Source organism: Muscardinus avellanarius (assembly GCF_963383645.1).
Source record: "Muscardinus avellanarius genome assembly, chromosome: 9".
NCBI lineage: Eukaryota > Metazoa > Chordata > Mammalia > Rodentia > Gliridae > Muscardinus > Muscardinus avellanarius.
The window spans coordinates 98,560,887-98,582,118 of NC_137795.1; the positions used below are offsets into that span (position 1 = coordinate 98,560,887).

Genomic DNA, 21,232 nt, shown 5'->3' on the forward strand with positions numbered 1-21,232 from the left:
GTTTTTTCATCCCCAACCATCTTTGTAGTTGAATGAATGACGCCCTAGTCAAAAAGTATCATATTAAGCAGTGTGACTGGATTTCGTCTATTTTGTAGCCAGTTAATCTTTAGATCATTAGTTACAAATGTTGTGGTCAAATCAGTGAATGCTTTCAACCAAAACCAATTGTAAGCGCAGAGACTTCTTTTGTGGTACTGGGGATTGAAGGCAGGGGCGCTCTGCCTCTGAGCTACACCGCCAGCCCTATTATACACACACACACACACACACACACACACACACACACACACACACATATGTATGTATGTATGTGTACATAAATATATATTTTTAAGTTGAAACAGGATCTCACTAAATTGCAGAAGCCTTGCTAAGTTGCTGAGGCTGGCCTCAAACCTGTGATCCTCTTGTCTCAGCCTCCCAAGTACTAGGATTACAAGTTTGTGCCACCATGCCCAGCTAGGGGTGGAGACTATTTTGATCACGTCCACATAACATTTTATTTTGCAGACTCATGTTAGTGCCCTCTTTATAAATGGTGGTGTCGTTTTTGTTTTTGTTTTTTTTACTCCCCAAAGAATATGGAAAATGTAGAATCTGAGCATTTGTCAAACAAATTAGATTAGATTTGTGAATCCAAGTAGATTTGTTAATTTGATAATAGCAGAACTCCTACCCATCATGTGGTGCTTAGGGACAGGATACCTCTGAGAAAGGCATCGTTGGCCATTTTGTGGTTGTGGGAACATGGTAGAATGTAGTTACACTCACCTACATAGTATATAGCCTCCCGATCTCGGCTTTATGGTTTGTATTGTTGCATATGTGGTCCATTGTTGACGAAAATATTTAGTGGAGCATGACTGTACTTTGATGTTCTAGGAAAAAAGGCAAATATTTTTTGTGTTTACTCCATGTACATTATCTTCGGGTTTATTGGTCCAGTTTTCTCATCATATATTAAGCCATATACCTTTTGTCATATTCTACAAAATTTAATTTCACTGTTAATAGAGCACACCTTTGCAATGAATATTTTTCTGTAACTACTCTGTTAATTCTGTGTTTGTGTGTGTGTGTGAGTGTGTGTATGTGTGCGCACGTGTGCGTGTTACTAGGGATTGAACCCAGGGCTATTCTACCTCCAAGCTACACATACACTCCAATTTTACTATTTTGAAACTTGTTAAGTTGCTGAGGCTGGCTTTGAACCTGTGATCCTCTTGTCTCAGCCTCCCAGGTACTAGGTTTAAAATAGCCATGTGCCACTACACCTGGCTCAGTTAACAAACTTATTACACAAGAATATGTAGAACACAGCTGTTTAAACTTGTCCTAGTTCCGTGACAGGAAGCCCTTGCAGAGAGACCATCAGAAAGCCAATGTGAACATTAGAATCAGTCTGGAAAGAAGTGATTTGGAAATTTGGGTTTTCCTCTCCTTTCCCCTGGGAAAAGTTCATTTATTTTTAGAGATGTCATATTTTCAAAATAGTTTTAATTTGCCGGACGTGATGGCGCACAATTGTAATTCCAGCTTTCAAGAGGCTGAGACAGGAGGATCGCGGTTCACGGACAGCCTTAGCTACTTAGGGAGGCCCTTTGCAACTCAGTGAGACCCTGTTTCAAAATAAAGAATAATAATAAAAAAAAAAAAGGGCTGGGGTTGTAGGTCAGAGGTACAATGCCTCTGGGTTCCATTCCCAATACTGCCCCCCAAAATAGTTTTAATTTGAAATTATTGTAATTAAGCAGTGTATCTTGTAGTAGGCCACATAGAAAGGGGAAGAAAAGTTTTCTTGTAAAATCAGAAGAAAAAATATTCTAAATTTGTGAAATAGCCATCTATCACTGATAAGGTTTGTGGCTTCAGATCCCAAAGTCAATAGATGTGGAGCTATGAAAAACTGTTTTGGGTGGATGTTGTCTGTATTATGGCGCATGTAAATCAGCCTTTTCATAAATGCCAAACATGTGTAAAACTCCAAGCCAAGCACGGTGGTGCACGCTTGTAATCCCAGCATTCGGGGTGTAGCTCAGAGGTCGAATGCCCCTGGGTTCCACCCCCAGACCTGCAAAAAAAAAAAAAAAAAAAAAAGTAAAACTCCAGCTAATTGAAACACAAAACTATTTCTGTGCCAAACTTTTGTTAATTAGGAAAAGCACAGTTATATAGACTATGTTGGCAAAATATGGAGAGCAAAACACCTTCCAGGCTGTCAGGCTAACTAAATCCTTAACCGTACCAGCTCTGTGCACTACCATGCGGAGACACAGGTGCTTCAGAATGGCGTCTGAGGCACTGGAATCCTCTATCTTGAAAGATTAATTTGCTCACTGTTTAAGTTTTAGCAGTGATAGATACACAAGGAAAACACTTAACTCTTAGTAAACCGGAAAATCAGTTAAACAATACCCATTTGTGAGCATGATTAATTGAACATTTACCAAGAAGAGAAAAAGCAACGATTATAGTGTTAATGCTGCTATTCTGTGGATTGTCATTGCTTGACATATTGCATATTATGAATAAGATATATGAAAGTCTGAAAATGGTATCAATGAGTTAAGATCAAAGGACAAAATTTTGTCTGTGGGTAGTGATAATTTTTAGATTTATATGTATGTATTTATTTTGTGATACTAGGTGTTGAAATTGGGGGCATTCTAACTCTGAGCTACACCCCCAGCCCTTTTTTTTTTAATTGTGAAACAAGGTCTTGCTAAATTGTTGAAACTGTTTTCAAACCTATGATCCTCCTGTCTCAGCCTCTCACAGTTTATCTTTTTCACCTGAAAAAAAAACAAAACAAAACATGAAGAAGCGTACTTCATTTTGATTGGGGGAAGGGAGGGCCTTGGGTTTATTTCTGTTCATTTATATCTTTTTATTTTATTTTATTTTATAGTTTTGCGGGTCTAGAGATGGAACCCAGAGGCATTTGACCTCCGAGCTACACCCCCTGACGTATTTTTTATTTTTTATTTTGAAACAGGGTCACTAAGTTGCAGAGGGCCTCACTAAGTAGCTGAGGCTGTCCGCAAACCACGATCCTCTGGTCTCAGCCTCCCGAATGCTGGGATTACAAGCGTGCGCCATCACGCCCGGCTCATTTATATCTTTTTAAAATAATTAATTAATTTTAAGGTACTGCAGATTGAATGCAAGGGCCTTCTACCTCCAATCTATGCTCTCCTGCTCCCTTTACTTTTTTTATTTAAAAAAATTTTTTTTCAACGAGGTACTAGGAATGGAACCTAGGGGTATTCTACCTCTGAGCTACACCTCCAGCCCTATTTTTTATTATTTTTATTTTAATTTAATTTAATTAATTTATTTTTTTGCGTGTCTGGGATGGAACCCAGGGGCATTCGACCTCCAAGCTACATCCCCTACCCTTTTTTTTTTATTCTTTATTTTGAAACCAGGTCTCAATGAGTTGCAGAGGGCCTTACTAAGTAGCTGAGGCTGTCCGCGAACCGCGATCCTCCAGTCTCACCCTCCCAAATGCTGGGATTACAAGTGTGCGCCACCGCGCCCCGCTTTATTTTGAAACAGCATCTCACTGAGTTGCAGGGGACTTACTAAGTAGCTGAGGCTGTCTTAGAAGCATGATCCTCTTGTCTCAGCCTCCCAAATGCTGGGATTACAAGAGTGCGTGACCATGCCCGGATTACTTTTTAAAAATTTTTATTTATTTTTTTATTTTTTGGTGATACTGGGGTTTCTGAAAGCCCTTCTATTTCCAGGCTACACTCCCAGACCTATTTTATATTTTTATTTGGAAACAGGGTCTCTTAAGTCAGTGCGGCTGCAGGGAGTACAAGCGTGCGCCACCACGCCCGGCGCTACTTTTTTTTATTTTGAAACAGGATCTTGTTAAGTTTCAGAGCTGGCCTTGAACATGCTCTCTCATCTCAGCCTCCCAAGTACTAGGATTAGAGGCCTGTGCTGCTGTGCCTGGCTTAATTTTATAGACCATTAAGAGTAGAGATGTACATTTGATGCCTGTAGAAAGTATATGAAGTATTTTCAAATGGCATAGAAAGGTAATTCTTCTTAAAAATATAGATCCATGTGTTTATATTTGCACATCTGAATGGATCAGACTAGTAGTAGGCCTGCTATTTTATCTTCATATTAGCACAAGGAGACAGTTTATTATAACAATAATAGTAATAATACACGTGGTGATTGCTCACTGCCTTATCCTTAGGCTCAAGTTAGAGCTGCTGCACCCTGACATGCCTGGTAGTCTTGATTTCCTCACCAGCGTGTTCTTGCTGCATATATTCTTTCGGATCGTGTTTATATTTTCTATTGATAAGTCCAGTTGGGATAGAGATTCTATGAATTCATTACTTATTACAGCTTGTAAGAAGGATTCCAAAATTAACTCCTTTAAGGAGTGTTTGTTTTAATGTACTAGGTATGATGAGTTGCTTTGTATTCGTTCATATTTTCCTGTCGTGTGTTTTAGACCGATACCATCTCAGCCTTTATATTTAGTGTTAGTGGTCTCAGTTCCCACGTGTGCACATCTTTGACTCTTCCTGCATTTTTTTCTTGCCCTCTATGGTCAGCCAGTCTATCCAGTGCTTCCGTTAGCTGTTGATTTTAATTTACTTGAAGATGGTACTAGAGTGAAAACATCTAGCCTTCCTTTTTTTCCCCCCCTTTGGTACTAGGGATTGAACCAACATCTACCCCTGATCTACACCTCCAGCCCTATTTTATTTTGTTTTGAAACGGTCTCAGCTGTGCATGGTGGCGCATGCTTGTAAGCCCAGTACTTGGGAAGTTGAAACAGGAGGATCACAGGTTCGCTTCCAGCCTCAGCAACTTGTGAGGCCCTCTGCAACTTAGTGAGACCCTGTTTCAAAATAAAGAAGAAAAATAATTTAAACTGTGGGTGGAACTCAGATGTAGAATGTCCCTGAGTTCAATCCCCATTATTGCAATAATAATTAAAAAAGAAAGAGGAAGAAGAAGGAAAGAGAAAGTGTCTCACTGAGTTATGGAAGTTCTTACTTAGCAGCTGAAGCTGACTGGCATGAACCTGTGATCCTTTTGTCTCAAGGCCAAGTACTGGGGTTACAAGCATGCCCACCATGCCAGGCTCCTGGCCTTTTTAAAAATTTACTTTCAAAACTGGGTGTGAGCCAGGCCTGGTAGCGCACCCTTGGAATCCCAGTATTTGGGAGACTGAGACCAGAGGATCACGGTTCACGGACAGCATCAGCTACTTAGTGAGGCCCTCTGCAACTCAGTGAGACCTGGTTTCAAAATAAAGAATAAAAAAAATAGGGCAGGGGGTGTAGCTCAGAGGTCGAATGCCCCTGGGTTCTATCCCCAGACCCGGGGGGAAAAAAAAATAGGGCCAGACGTGGTGGTGCACACTTGTAATCCCAGCGCTTGGGAGACTGAGACAGAAGGGTCGCACAGGTTCGAAGTGTGTGCCTGTAGTCTCAGTACTTGGGAGGCTGAGACAGGTGGATTACAAATTAGAGGCCAGCCATTTAGCAAAACCCTCAATTTACTGAGACTGTTTCAAAAGAAAAAGTAAGCCGGGCGTGGTGGCGCACACTTGTAATCTCAGCGCTTGGGAGACTGAGACAGGAGGATCGCAAAGGTTTGAAGCCAGCCTCAGCTACTTAGTGAAGCTCTCAGCAAATTAATGAGACCCTGTTTCCAAATAAAATATAAAATAGGTCTGGGAGTATAACCTGGAGGTAGAAAAGCCCCTGGGTTCCACCCCCAATACCACAAAATAAATAAATAAATAAATAATTTTTTAAAAAGGTGGGGGGGGGCTGGGAGCATAGCTTAGAAGGAGAATGCTTCTTAGGTTCAATTCCCAGTACCAAAAAATAGAAAATAAGTAATATAAAGTCAATTGTCTGAAATGGGTAAAAATAGTATTTTTGAAAAGGGGTTCCTTGTTTGGCTTTTTTTGTAAATTGAAACACATATATGCGTATGTGTGTATGTATGTGTGTTTTATAGTAGTGAACTTGAGTAAAGGATGTGATTTGGGCAAATAGATGGAAAATTTCTGATTCTAATTTGTGCACACTCTTCTGTGCATGTGTGTGCGTGAGTGTTTTAAACTCTTAAGATGAACTTTCTCTCTTCCCTGGTAGAAGGAAGCCATGGTAATAAAATGTTTTTGCACTAATTTTGCTTCTCTAGCTTTGTTTAAAAGTAGTGTGTATTCCTTGACTGGCTGTAGAAATGGTTGATTCTGGGGCTCAGGAGAAAGATGGGGCGGCTACAGTTATGCGTGTTTTTATTTTTACCTGATGTTTGTGCGCTTTTTCACCTTGTTAGATGTGGTGATCATGAGTATTTTGCAACTGGAGTCAATTTGGATCTTTGTGTTCTTGACCACCAAAAAAGTACACAATGTGTTTAAGTCATTTTTGTGTGTGGTGCTAGGGATGGAACCCAGGGCACTCTACCTCTGAACTACATCCCAGCCCTATTTTTTATTCTTTACTTTGAAATAGGGTCCCACTGAGTTGCAAAGAGCCTCGCTAAGCAGCTGAGGCTGTTGGCGAACCATGATCTTCCAGTCTTCCAAATGCTGGGATTATAGGCGTGCGCCACCACACCTGGCTTCAACGCTATTTTTTTTTTTTTTTTTTTTTTTGGTGGTACTGGGGGTGGAACCCAGCGGCTTTACTCCCAGACCTATTTTATACTTTATTTGGAAACAGGGTCTCACTGAGTTGCTGAGAGCCTCACTAAGTAGCTGAGGCTGGCTTTGAACCTGTGTGATCCTCCTGTCTCAGCCTCCCAAGTACTGGGATTACAAGTGTGGGCCACCACGCCCGGCCCTATTTTGTTTTTTATTTGGAAATAGAATCTCACTAAGCTACTAAGGTTGGCCTTGAACTTGTGATCCTGCTGTCTCAGCCTCAAGTACTGAGATTACAGGTGTGCACTACTAAGCCCAGCATGCATATCTATTAAAATGCAAATTTTTTTGTTAGGAACCAACATTTCTCTTTAGTTACTTTTAATGCTTCTGATTTGTTTGTGGGTAATAGAATATAAATGGACTCTCATTATTAATATATCCAACTCAATATAATTGAAATAATTATATAACATAAATGTCATATTATTGAACATAATTACATTTTATTATACCGGAAGATAGGGTAATTAATATGTACCGACAATAGCTGAAGTAACACTAATTCTTCCGTCTCTTTGCAATTCACTTTGAATCAGAAGAAGATCGTTCATTCAGAAGACCCGTTTAATGACGAGCATCAGGAGAGGCAAGAAGTGGAAATGTTGGCTAAGAAATTTGAAATGAAATATGTGAGTACAATAAACAGTGTCCGCAGAGGTAATTTTATCCTATTGACCTCTTTTCTTTCCCTGCTGGTTGGGAGACCTTGTAAATACCCATTGCCGGCCTTCTCTCTAACTGAGGCCAAGTGCATAGTTAGGGAGCTGAAGAGTCCAGCAGGTCAGTGGCGGCTCTGGTAGTAGGCGCCATTTATTGTGGTCCTTCTAGAATCCAGGAAGTACGCCCAGCGTGTATCACCTCTAATTGTCATCACAAACTACAAGGTCAGTGACGTTGACCAGTGTTTCGGGCGAAGAAACTGGCTCTGAGCCCAGGTTAGGTGACCGGTCTGTGGTCACATAGGGCAAGCGCAGGCAGCGCATCTAGGTCCAACTCTAACCCCGCGCAGTTTTCTACTGCTCTGATTCCCTCGGTGGAGTAGTTCTCAAACCTTCTGCCTCTCAAAAGAGTTTAAGAGTGAATGTATAGCCAGGCATGGTGGTGCGCACTTGTAATCCCAGCACCGGGAGGCTGAGAAAGGATTGCAGGTTTGAGGCCAGCAGGGTGTGGTAACCTAGCAAGATGCCCTTTCTTTTTCTTTCTTTTCTTTCTTTCTTCCTTTCTTTTTCTTTCTTTTCTTTTTTTTGTGTGTGGCACTGGGATTGAACCCAGGGGCAGTCTGTCTCTGAGTTACATCCCCCCAGCCCATTTTTTTATCCTTTATTTTGAAATATGGTTTCACTAAGTAGCTGAGGCTGGCCGCAAACCTGTGTGATCCTCCTGTCTCAGCCTCCCAAGTACTGGGATTACAAACATGTGCCACAATGCGGGGCTAGCAGGACCCTATTTCCAAATAAAAAATAAAATAGGACTGGGGTATAGCTCAGATGTAGAGAGCCCCTGGATTCAATCCCTAGTACCACCAAAAAAAAAAAAAAAAAGTAAGTGAATGAGTTTACAATACTCCTAGGCCCCTTGACACTCACTTAGAAGCAACAAGGAACTTCTTTGAAAGTGTCCTGTTTTCCTTAAATATTCATATACATTCTGTATACCATAATATTATTAGTTTTTGTTTTAATACAAATAATTTTAATTATCCAATTGTTAAATTTCTCAACATTTATCTTAAATGTTGTAGTATAATTTGTAGATGCCCCACTCCCTAACCCCATTTTATCAACTATTCTTGGCACTTTGCTAAAAATAGCAGCAATGAGAAACAGACGGTAGCCTTTTTGTTCCTCTGTGGAGACTGAGAAGTGTCTTAGCAAGATAGGATATCGGCTAACACTAGCCCTGCAATTCATATCATCCTCAAAATGCGATTAGGATGGCTGGTGGCACTTGCTGGCTCCTTTTGGTAATGAGGCATTTGGGGGTGAGAGAACTATATGAGACTGGATTAGAATTTGAGTCAGATTCTAGGTTTACTTTACCACCTAGGAAAGTGTCCTTTGGGTCAGGTTATTTAGCCTCTTTGGGCCATATTTTTCTTGCTTGTAGATTGAAAGATTCAATATCTTCTTTTTCTTTTGCAGAACTAGGAACTGAACCCAGGGGCATTCTACCTCGGAGCTATGCTCCCAGACCTATTTTTTAGTCTTTAGTTATTTTTTATTTTTTGGCGGTACTGAGGATGAAACTCGGGGGGCATTCTACCTACGAGCTATACCCCCTGCCCTGTTTTTTATTCTTTATTTTGAAACAGGGTCTCACTGAGTTGTAAAGGGCCTCACTAAGTAGCTGAGGCTGGCTGTGAGCCATGATCCTCCTGTCTCAGCCTCTCAAATGCTGGGATTACAAGCATGCACCACCAGGCCATTCTTATTCTTTATTTTGAAACAGGGAGCCAGGCGTGGTGGTGCATGCCTGTAATCCCAGCATTTGGGAGGCTGAGACTGGAGGATTGGGGTTCATGGATAGCCTCAGCTACTTAGTGAGGCCCTCCACAACTTAATGAGACCCTGTTTCAAAATAAAGAATAAAAAACAGGGCAGGGGATGTAGCTCGGAGGTCGAATGTCCCTGGGTTCCATTCCCAGACCTGCAATAAAAAAAGAAAGAAAAAGAAAGAAAGAAAGAAAGTCTCATCAAGTTGTAGAAGGCCTCACTAAATAGTTGAGGTTGGATGTGAACCTGCGATCATCCTGTCTCAGCCTCTCAAGTACTGGGATTACAAGCGTGCACCACCATGCCTGGTGTGAAGCTATTTCATATAAGTAGCCTCAGCTACTTTTGAGCCCCTTTGCAACTCAGTGAGACTCTATTTCAAAATAAAAAAATAAATAGGGCTGGAGGTATAGCTCAAAGGTAGAATGCCTCTGGGTTCCATCTCTAGTACTGCATACAAATAAATAAATAAATGCTTTGCTCTTACAAATAGCACTGCATTAAATTACTTTGCAAAAATGTCATTTTACACATTTTTAAGTTTATATGCAAGACAGATTCCTAGAAAGATTTTGAACAAATGATTTGAGCATTGATAATTTTGCTATATACCAGAATCTACTCTCTCCAACATATTAAAGTGCCTTTCCCTCCTCCATGGGTTAAAAGGGGGGGCTTAGAATTGTCCTTTGCAAATGAGGAAAAGGCAAGCTTATGATCTTAAATGCAGCGTGACTCAGTATAACTTAGTCTTTAACTCTTACTGGGGACCTCTAAGATAATACTCAACATAAAAGACTCTACCTATGTTTGTAAGTCATATGATTTGTAAAATTGAGTTCCAAACAACTTGGTTATATCCAAGGATTGTCATAATGCAGGGATGAAACGCTGTGCTTGTCATAATCCAAATTAAATGTGTTATGTTTCTTTTCCTTTAATGTGACCTATATTATGAAGGTTTTAGGTACACTAACCTAAAAGCATGCCATAAATATCACATCTTTAGTGTTAAATAACTATTACATATTAGCATTACATATAATATTATCTGTACATGTAACATATGTTGTTACATAGAATATTCTCATAATATATAATACCATTATTCAGAACCTTTTAAGAAGCCATCAGGCCGGGCATGGCACGCTTGTAATCTCAGCGCTTGGGAGGCTGAGACAGGAGGATCACACAGGTTCAAAGTCAGCCTCAGCTACTTAGTGAGGCTCTCCTCAACTTAGTGAGACCCTGTTTCCAAATAAAGTATAAAATAGGTCTGTCTAGCCCGGAGGTAGAAAAGCCGCTGGGTTCCACCCCCAGCACCACAAAAGAAAAAAGCTATCAGGTCAAAAGTGACCTAACAGAAGATAATTCATCCAGCTCTAGGCCATCACAAAGATGTCTTTTACCAGGTATTTGAGGGTACCCAGCCATAACGGCACATGCCTGTAATTCCAATACTTGGGAGGCTGAGACGGAGATCGAAGTTTTGCAGCCATCCTCAGCGAGTGAAGCTGTCTACAACTTAGCGAGACTCTGTTTCCAAATAAAAAACAAAGAAGGACTGGGGATGTAGCGTGGAGGTAGATACCTCTGGGTTCAATTCCCAGCACCACAAAAAAATTTGGGCACTCAAGGGTAGCAAATTTATATGTTCTAGTAGTTGAAAATCAGTGGCATCAGAAATGACAGGAAGTAAAGAATTATAAAGTAGTACCACATACTGAGTTTATGGAATTTCTCCAGCCTATTCTGTTCCATTTTCTATGGCCTGCATCTTATTTCCTGTCAAGGTGATCTTGTGTTCACCTACTGTGGCAGTTCATATTTAGCAATATTGCTTAGATTTTTTTTAAAGGGGCAATATAACTATTAAATGCTTGTTTGTACGTAAAGTATACTAAGTTGATTGTAATATGTAAATCTTACTAAATAGCCATGTCTAAGTTTTTTCTGCCTGTTACCTCTACCATCATGAAAGATCATACCCCTAGAATATATATAAATTCTGTCACCTAAATGGTGTCTAACTGGAGCTCAGTTAGGACTGATTTCTGAGTAACCCCTGAATAAGAAGACAGGAATTCTGTCTGGTGTTTATTAACATTCATGAATCATATTATAACTTTAAAATCTGCTTACTGTATCATAGAGACTTTTCATGTCTCCCCCCTTGCATGCTTATTTCTATGTGATTTCGAACTCTCAGAACCCTAGTAGCTTCATATTAATTTTTTTTTAAAAAAGGGCAGCTTAATGATATAAATAAAAGTAATTCTGAAGCCGGGTGTGGTGGCACACGCTTGTAATCTAAACATTCGGGAGGCTGAGAACAGAGGATCGCAGTTTGTGGCCAGCCTCAGCTACTTAGTGAGGCCTCCGCAACTTAGTGAGACCCTGTTTCAAAATAAAGAAAAAATAGGGCAGGGAGTGTAGCTCAGAGGTCGAATGCCCCTGGGTTCCATCCCAGACCCGTTTAAAAAAAAAAAAAAAACAAGCCGGGCGTGGTGGCGCACGCTTGTAATCCCCGCGCTTGGGAGGCAGAGACAGGAGGATCACGCAGGTTCGAAGCCAGCCGCGCACGTTGGCTTAGGAGACCCTGTTTCCAAATATAAAAATGTAAAAATAGGTCTGGGAGTGTAGCCCGGAGGTAGAAGGGCTTCCAGGAACCCCAGTACCACCAAAAAAAAAAAAAAAAAAAAGTTAATTCTGAGCAGCTTTATAAATGGTACAATTAATCATATGGAGTGACAGTAGTTTTACCCAAAGACAAACCATATTTTTAAGTCTTGATTTTCTTTTGGTGTGGATTATAAAACTGATTTTTTTTAGATATGTTTGAAAAATGGCAATATATATATATATATATATATATATTTTTTTTTTTTTTTTTTTTTTTTTTTTTTTGGTGGTACTGGGGTTCCTGGAAGCCCTTCTACCTCTGGGCTACACGCCCAGACCTATTTTTTTTTTTTTATATTTTTCTTTGGAAACAGGGTCTCCTAAGCCAGCGCGCGCGGCTGGCTTCGAACTTGCGCGATCCTCCTGTCTCTGCCTCCCAAGCGCGGGGATTACAAGCGTGCGCCACCACGCCCGGCAAAAAAAAATGGCAATATTTTAAATAACTTAGTGTAATTTCCCATGTGTGACTTTACAGTACTATTCAGAGTGAAAACAAATAATTTTGTGCTTAAAATAATTAGGGATTAATTTTTTAAAGTGCCCTCAGGTATGACAATTACAAGTAGATACTATGTAAACATTTATATTCTCTTTTTGGGAATTTTAAGAATTAAATCAGCTATTCACTGTTAAATATCATACCTGATAAGGGGTTAAAGCTTCCTTGGGGACTTGCTAGGGTCTGGTTTTCCTCTGTTTTGTACTTAGGTCTGCTTTCTAAAGATCAACTTGTAGGGCTCAGGTAAAGGAATTTGTTTGGGTTAACTTGTTTACATCACCACAAAATAAATTCTACTTGCAAAACACAATTACTAGTGTGTTTAGAGTTATCTAGACCAGCAGTAGTATAATATTATGTATGCAACTGGCCTACCGTATCTGCAGGTTTTGCAACAGTGGAGTCAACCAACTATAGATAAAATATCTGTATAGATAACTGTACAGGACGTATACTTTTTTCTTGTCATTATTCCTAAACAATATAGTATAACTACTATTTACATAGTGTTTTAATTGTGCTGGGTATTACATATAATCTAGAGATAATTTAAAGTATATAGGAGAACGTGAGTAGGTTATACACAAATTCTTTTTCATTTTATAGAAGGGACTTAAAGTTTCTGTGTATTTGGTACTAGTAAAGAGTCCTGGAACCAATCTAGGATACTGAGGGAAATGAAAAAATGCAAAATAACCTTTAAAAAAAAACTGGAAGGGAGGGAGGGTCTTAAGGGCAAGGAAAAATTCCCAGTTCAAATAGTCCTTTCTTTGTTGAATTTACAAATTCTAATCACTTGCCATGACATGCCCTTTTAATTCTGTGGCCTCTTTAAGCTGAATAAACCTTTTTTTCACCCTCCTTAAATCCCTTTTGAACTATTGAGAATCAGCAGTTTTTAGGGTATTTGGGAGGAAGGAGGGCCTTATATCCATAAGTGGCAGCTATAGAAATCTGTGTATAGTATTTCTGTGCTATGTAGTTTGATCTTGGCTTTCTTTCCAGTAGAACTCAAAACTTTACTTTTTTATTGGCAGCTGCACAGATGTGGGGAGACAGGGTTGTCCCAGGGCTTTGTGACCAGGGATGCTTTCTTTTCAGGTCAGGACTGTAGTCTTCTTAGCAGGCAGTCTCACACGTGCTTCCTCTGCCATTGGCGATCAGTGAATGTTGGCTGTTCGCTCCACTTAGTATTAGCCAGGGTGGGCATATTTGTTTATTTTCCACTTGAGTGTTACAGTCTCACCATACTGCATTGGCTTGAGACATTGCCTATCAGGTTAAGCAGGTACTAATAATGACTCAGTAAGTACTACTCTCTGAGTCACAGTGAGCTAGGACCTAGAACAATAGATCTATAGAGGGGTATACATTGTAGATGTAGCAAAATTTAGGGTTTTTGTTTCAAAACAAATTTTGATTTTTATAAGATTTACTTAGTGGGTAAACCATGTAATAGCAACTGCAAAGGTCCAAAAATTGAGTCAAAGTAAGACTTTGGTTCTGCTGCGAGTGTTTGCTTGCTTAGGGTACTGAAAAGGAGAGCGATTCTAAATGAGTCCATCTGGTAGGGAAAACAACATAATTCTTTGCCAATCTGCCTTGAGTTCCTTTAGGTTAAATTTTAATGTTTATATATATGGTCCTTTTTGGTAACTGGCAATGCTTTGGTTGCAGTTTATACAGTTAGCACATCATTGAATTTTAGCATCATTAGAGAACTGAGGATTAGAAGATAGAAAAGGGAGAAGTATGTCAGAAGGCAGGTAAGGGGTAATTTTGAGGTTTTTTGGGAGAGGTCCTGGGGGTTAAACCCAGGGCTCTTCTACCTCTGAGCTTCACCCCCAAACCTTTATCTATCTATCTATCTACCTACCTACCTACCTACCTATTTATTGTGGCACTGGGGATGGAACCCAGGGGCATTCTACCTCTAAGCTATACCCCCAGCCCTATTTTATTTTGCGGATCTGGGGATGCAACTCAGGGGCATTCAACCTCCGAGCTACACATCCAGCCCTATTTTTTATTCTTTATTTTGAAACAGGGTCTCACTAAGTTGCGGAGGGCTTCAACTGAGGCTGTCCGGTAACCACAATCCTCCTGTCTCAGCCTCCCAAATGCTGGAATTACAAGCCTGCGCCACCACATCCAGCTTACCCAGCCCTATTTTTTAGTCTTTATTTTGAAACAGGGTCTCACTGACTTGCAAAGGGCCTCACTGAGTAGCTGAGGCTGTCAGCAAACTGCAATCTTCCTGTCTCAGCTTCGCAAATGCTGGGATTACAAGTGCACGCCACCACACCTGACACTCTCTCTCTCTCTTTTTTTTTTGGTGGTACTGGGGTTCCTGGAAGCCCTTCTACCTCCGGACTACACTCCCAGACCTATTTTATACATTTTATTTGGAATTGGGGTCTCTTGAGCCAGCGAGGCTAGCTCCTGACCAGTGTGATCCTCCTGTCTCTGCCTCCCAAGCGTGAGGATTACAAGCATGCGCCACCACGCCCGGCTCTCTTTTTTGTTTACTTATTTATTTTTTTAGCAGTACTTGGAATTGAACCCAGGAGCGTCTACCTCCGAGCTACATCCTCAGTAGCTACACCTACATTTTAATCCTTTATTTATTTATTTATTTTTGGTGGTACTAGGGGTGGAACCCAGAGGCTTTCTACCTCCGGGCTATACGCCGAGACCTATTTTATATTTTATTTGAAAACAGGGTCTCACTAAGTAGCTGAGGCTGGCTTCGAACCTGTGCAATCCTCCTGTCTCAGCCTCCCAAGTACTGGGATTACAAGTGTGAGCCACCACGCCCGGCTTAATCCTTTATTTTGAAGCAGGGTCTCACTAAGTCGTGGAGGGCCTCACTAAGTAGCTGAGGCTGGAGTGAACCAGGATCCACGTATCTCAGCCTCCCAAGTACTGGGATTATAAGTGTGCAGCACCACACCGGGCTTACTTTTTAATTTGAAACTGTCTTGTTCAGTTGCTGAGGGCCTCACTAAGGTGCTGAGGCTTTCTTTGGACCTACAATGCTCTTCTCTCAGCCTTCTAAGTGCTGGTGTTATAAGTGTGTGTCCAGCTGAGGAATAATTTTTCCAGAGGCCAGAGTGAGGAAAAGTAAACTGGGGTTAGAAAAAGGTACCCTAGTGGCCTTAGAGACAGCGAGGGACCTGGGAATTGCCTAGTAGGAAACACTTTGGTAGAAAATTATTATTAACAGGTGCAGCCAAGCCTTTGGGTACTTTGGCTTTTGGGAAGTGGTTTGAGGAAGAGCCACTTGAGTGTGGCTTTGTCAATACAGTTTACCCAGTGTTCTTTCCCCGTAGTGGGATGAGAAGAGGGGGAGTCTGAACTACATCCACAGCCGGTTTTACTTTGAAACAGGGTCTTGCTAGGGTACCATATGCTAGTCTTGAACCTGTGATCCCCTTGTCTCAGCTCCCAAGTACTAAGGCTATAGGTGTGCATCATTGTATCCATCTAAGCAACACTATTACTATACCATCACTACCAAGAGAGGAACTATAGTGAGATAAAGTTGTGGTTCTCATTTTATTTTTATAATGAAATGGGGCTACACTAATTTTAAAAAATAATGTTTTTGTCCACTGGAAAGCAGTGAAATAATAACTCACGTGGAGGTTAGATTTTTCAACATCAGTATATAATGCAAACATAGCATATAGTCAGTTATCTTTGCACATTGCTTAGGAAAGGATGGCACCATGTTGGAGACATCTCTTAGTAGAGCCAGCATAGTCATTTTTTTCTCTCAAGCCCTGGAGCAGATCACTGCTTCTTTGCATGGAAACAAGATGAAGCGATTGACATTTATTTAAGCGCCATGTTGCATAAAACACTTCCAGTTTAACCCTTGGAATCCCACGTTGAGAAGCCTGCACTGTGAGAACTGACACCAGATGAGGTCATGGAGGTTCACGCCTGCACCTCCTGCTTTGTGAGGCCCGGTGCTCAGTGCGAGGTAGCACGTTGGCAGGCAGGATCCCTAACAGCAGCTGCTTTGTCTTCCTTCCTCTTGCTCCTCCCCTTCTTCCCCACCTCAACTACCACACCAGAACCAGGGATGGGAGGGTTAGAAGGATGTTAGAGAATATAGTTGAATTTGAGTGGGTCAGCTTAAACATCCAAAATGAGGCTTAAAGACCGAGCTTGCCTCTTGGTTTCGTAGTGCCACAGTATATAACTGTTTGCTTTTAAACCACTCACACCAAGCTGAGACTCACAATGCACGTGGCATTTTATTCCTGACACATATAATCAGTTCTCTCCATGGTGGTCAGCCAGATTCAAGGGCTGTCGAAGGTATGACCTGAATATGGAACCCACACGACTGGTTTGTTGTCATTGTTTTACTTTTTAAAAATGTTTTATTTAAATAGCATTATAGACTCATAGGAAGTTGCAGACAGTGGAGAAGATTGTGCCCATCACCAGCCCTCCAGTGGGACCGTCTTACATAACCGCCGTCAGAGCCAGGAGATGACGCTGGTGCAGCGTGGCCACCGCGGCAGCAGGCCGTGCTCTGGCCGCCCTGGTCTCTGCATGCACTCATTTTTCATGTTCTCATATATCTGTGTATAATTATATGGTATTTAAAAACCAATAGATTTGTAGACAAGTTGTAAAAGATTGAATACAGAGTTTCCATATAGTCCTCACCCATTCCCTGGCTGTTGACATTACACTCATGTAGTGTGTTTGTTACAATGAAGGAACCACCATTGGTACCTTACTATTGAGCACACTTCATTCAGATGGTGCTCGTTTCCCCCTAAGGTCCCTTTTCAGTGTCCGGAAGCCATGCTCATTTGGTCATTGTGTCTCCTTAGGCCCCTGCGGACTGTGACAGTTTTTCAGATTTTCCTTGTTTTTGGTGATCTTGACAGCTTTGAAGAGCACTGATCACAGGCTTTGTAGACTGTCCTTCTGTTTGGGTTTGTTTGATGTTTTTCTCACGGCTGGGCTAGGGTTATAGGCTTTTGGGAAAAGGACCAGAGGTGAGATGCAATTTTTATCACATTGTTTCAGGGACACATAGCGTCCGTTTGACTTATCACTGTTGTTGTTGACTGCCATCCGCCTAGGTAGTGTTGGGCAGGTTTTCCAGTGCAAACTTACTTTGTTCCCCTTCTCTTTACTCTGTGGAAGCAAGTTACTCAGTGTAACTTACACATATGTTATGGTGAGACTTAAACACAACCTCCTCCACAGGGCTTATACCAAAATCATTTGAATTTTTCTAACAGGTGTTTTTACACTTTATGTAAACGGCATGAGTACTCAGTCTAATGTGTCTGTTCTTTGCAGGGTGGGAAACCCCGTAAACACCGGAAGGATCGGCTACAAGATTTAATTGATATAGGCTTTGGCTATGATGAGACAGATCCATTTATTGATAACTCAGAGGCTGTGAGTAATGTATCTTTAATATAGCAGAAAATATTTCATTTGGGATAGTAGAAGTCAAGGGCAAAAAAACTTAAATAGTTCAATGAATGTTTTTATTTATGCTTTTTAAAGCTATGTTTACTGCTTAAAGATTTTAAACTTTAATACTGCAGATTTAAAATTTTATAATGTTGTATTGATTCATGGTGAGTAGTTGTTACAGTACTCTGCTAGGCCAGGTTTTGGCAAACATTTTTTTCTGTAAGGGGCCACATGGTAAATATTTCCGACTTTGTGGGCCATCTGGTCCCATCACAGCTCTTTACCACTGGAGATGAAAGCAGCCATCGACAACGTGTACGCGAATGGCTGGCAGTGCTGTCGTGAAACTTCATGGATGGACTCTACTCTGAAGTTTAAATTCATGTCATTTTTTTTTTTTTTCCTCTACTCCCCCACCCTTTCTTGGTGCTGAAGATCGAACCCAGAGCCTTGCATATGCCAGGCAAGCGCTTTCTCACTGAGCTACATCCCTGGCACCAAAATTTATGTAATTTTCATGTGTCATAAAATGTTAAATTTCTTTTCATTTTTCTTCAGCCATTTAAAAAGTTTAAAATTCATTCCTAGCAGGATGGGTAAAACAAGCCGGCAGGTGGTCAGGGCTGTAGTCATGGTGCCGGGCTGTGCTAGACCACAGCTTCGGATGTGCCGTGCTCCTTCCAGGTCTTACAAGACCCTCTTGAGAGTCTTTAGTATCCCACTTTCAGACATGAGTAGGTAGCAGTAATTCCAACATCACCCTTTTCCAAAGTAGGAACAGAAATAAGTTTAGGGGGAAATGAAAAAAGCTTTAATCAGCTGGGTGTGGTGGTGCATGCTTGGCACCCTCCAGAATCCTGTTTCCCTTATAAAGGAAGAGGAATTGCCAGCTGCAGTGGCACATGCTTGTAATCCCTGTGTTTGGGAGGTGGAGACAGGAGGATCGCGCAGGTTCAAAGCCAGCCTCACTGGCTTAAGAGACCCTGTTTCCAGGAGGATCACACAGGTTCGAAGCCAGCCTTGCTTCGAACCTTAAGAGACCCTGTTTCCAAATTTAAAAAAATATAAAAATAGGTCTGGGAGTATAGGCCAGAGGTAGAAGGTTTCTAGGAACCCTAGTACCACCACCACCCCCGAAAAAAAGAGAGAGACCCTGTTTCCAAATAAAAAATATAAAATAAGTCTGGGAGTGTAGCCCAGAGGTAGAAGGGTTCCAACCCCAGTACTACCAAAAAAGTAAATAAATAAATAAATAAATATTTAACAACAGAAGAGGAATTTAAGGTTTACGAAGACTAGCACTGTGGTGATCATGTAGCAAATTAAGGAGGGCGTGTCATGTTTCACTACAAATGTGGTATACGTTCTTTCGTTCTTATCCGTGTACTAGAGTAATCTAATTTCCAGGACTGTAGAAGAGATTAATAGTCTCTGCAGTGTACAGAATTTACTTAGGATATGCAGAGAGTGACGCTAGTTAACTGTTACACCACTCACAGTTAGTTCATCTCTTGCCACTTGCTACAGTGCGTGGTTATGGTGACAAAGCACATACAGGTAAGAGCGTAAGCAGGACTGCCATGATGCGCGCTAGGAGTATGATGCCCCATCCTACTCCTGTGACTAGATGTAACATGGCAGTGCCCTTTGGAGTAAAGACACCTTCCTCCTATCAAACAGGGCTGCCGGCCAACACATTAGGGCGTGGGACGTTTCAAGCATCTTGACTCATCTGGAGCAGTGTAGAAGTTCTACACCTCTCTTAACACATCACCTGATTTTCTCTACCATGACTTCCTTGTCCCCTAGAATTATTATGGATTAAAGTAAAGTAATGAATATAGACTTTTTGAAGAGGTTAAAGCGTGAGTAGAACCAGGTGTGGTAACACAACTTGTAATCCAGTGCTTGGGAGGCTCAAACAGGAGGATCACAGGTTCAAAGCCAGCCTCAGCAACTTACCAGGGCCCGCCACAAATCAGTAAGACCTTGTTTCCAAATAAAAAATGAAATAGGGCTGGGGTATAGCTCAGAGGTAGAACATCTCTGCGTTCAGTCCCCAGTACCAAATACACAAGCACACCAAAAAGCATGAGTAGTAGTGTTAACATTTTATAGATTCTAAATTCTAAATAACAGAAAGAGAAACTCCATTGTAGATGCTGCATATACACATGCTCACATAAATAGCTTATATTAAAATATAAACTTTAGCTGGGCGTGGTGGCGCACGCTTGTAATCCCCGTACTTGGGAGGCGGAGACAGGAGGATTGCGCAGGTTTGAAGCCAGCTGTGCTGGCTTAAGAGCCTCTGTTTCCAAATAAAAATATAAAATAGGTCTGGGAGTGTAGCCCGGAGAAGGGCTCCATTCACAGTATCACCAAAATAAATAAATAAATGAACTTTATGTTGTAGGGCAGTTTTAGATTCATTGAGCAGTACGGAGAGTTTCTGTATACACCCTGCCCCAGTCACACACAGCCTTCCCTACAATCAACATCCGAATCCATAGTGGTGCATTTGTTACAACTGATAAACTTACATTGATCCACCTTCATCACCGAAGTCCATAGCTCACATTAGGGTTCTCTGTCTGATGTTGCACATTCTGTGGGTTTGAACAAATGTATAATGACCTGGATCAACCATTATAGATTATACAGAGTTGTTTCACTATCCTAAAAATACTCTGTGTTCTGTCTTCTCATATCTTCCTCCTTTCAACCTGTAGCAACTGCTAATTTTTTTTTTTTGGTGCGTACAAGGCACTGGGGATTCAACCTATGGGCATTCTACCTCTACACTACATCCCTCCTCAGCCTTAGTTAATTTATTTGTATGTTTGTTTATTGGTACTGGGGATCAAACTCAGAGGCATTCTACCTCTGAGCTATACCCCCAACCCTATTTTATTTTTATTTTGAAACAGGGTCTCACTGAGTTGTGGAGGGCCTAAGTTGCTGAGGCTGGCTTTGAACCCGAGATCCTCCTATCTCAGCCTCTCAAATATTGGAATTATAGGTGTGTTACCACACCTGGCTTAGCCACTAATCTCAACTGTCTTTGTAGTTTTGCCTTTTCATAGAATGTCTCATAGTTGAAGTTGTGTAATATGTACCCTTTCATGAATAGTATTTTTTATTTTTATTTTGGTGGTACTGGGGTTCCTGGAAACCCTTCTGCCTCCGGGCTACACTCCCAAACCTATTTTATACTTTTTTATTTGGAAACAGGGTCTCTTAAGCCAGCGCAGCTGGCTTCGAACCTGCACAATCCTCCTGTCTCCGCCTCCCAAGCGCGGGGATTACAAGAGTGCACCACCACGCCCGGCATGAATAGTGTTTTTAATACCTTCTTTAGTAGCATTTAGAATATTTGAATAAAATGGTTTTCAA

The 21,232-nt window shown here is 41.1% G+C and overlaps 1 protein-coding gene across 2 annotated transcripts in view; it reads left to right on the top strand.

The window, feature by feature from the left end:
* The window catches only part of UBN2 (ubinuclein 2), a gene marked incomplete at both ends in the record, with an annotated part of 81,915 nt that overhangs the window by 1,203 nt on the left and 59,480 nt on the right, over window positions 1-21,232 (top strand). For both annotated transcript variants that reach the window (XM_080700912.1, XM_080700913.1), the window contains 2 exons: window positions 7,243-7,335; window positions 17,714-17,815. In XM_080700912.1, the coding sequence (XP_080557038.1) occupies window positions 7,243-7,335; window positions 17,714-17,815 (195 nt within the window). The remainder of the gene's footprint in view (window positions 1-7,242; window positions 7,336-17,713; window positions 17,816-21,232) is intronic.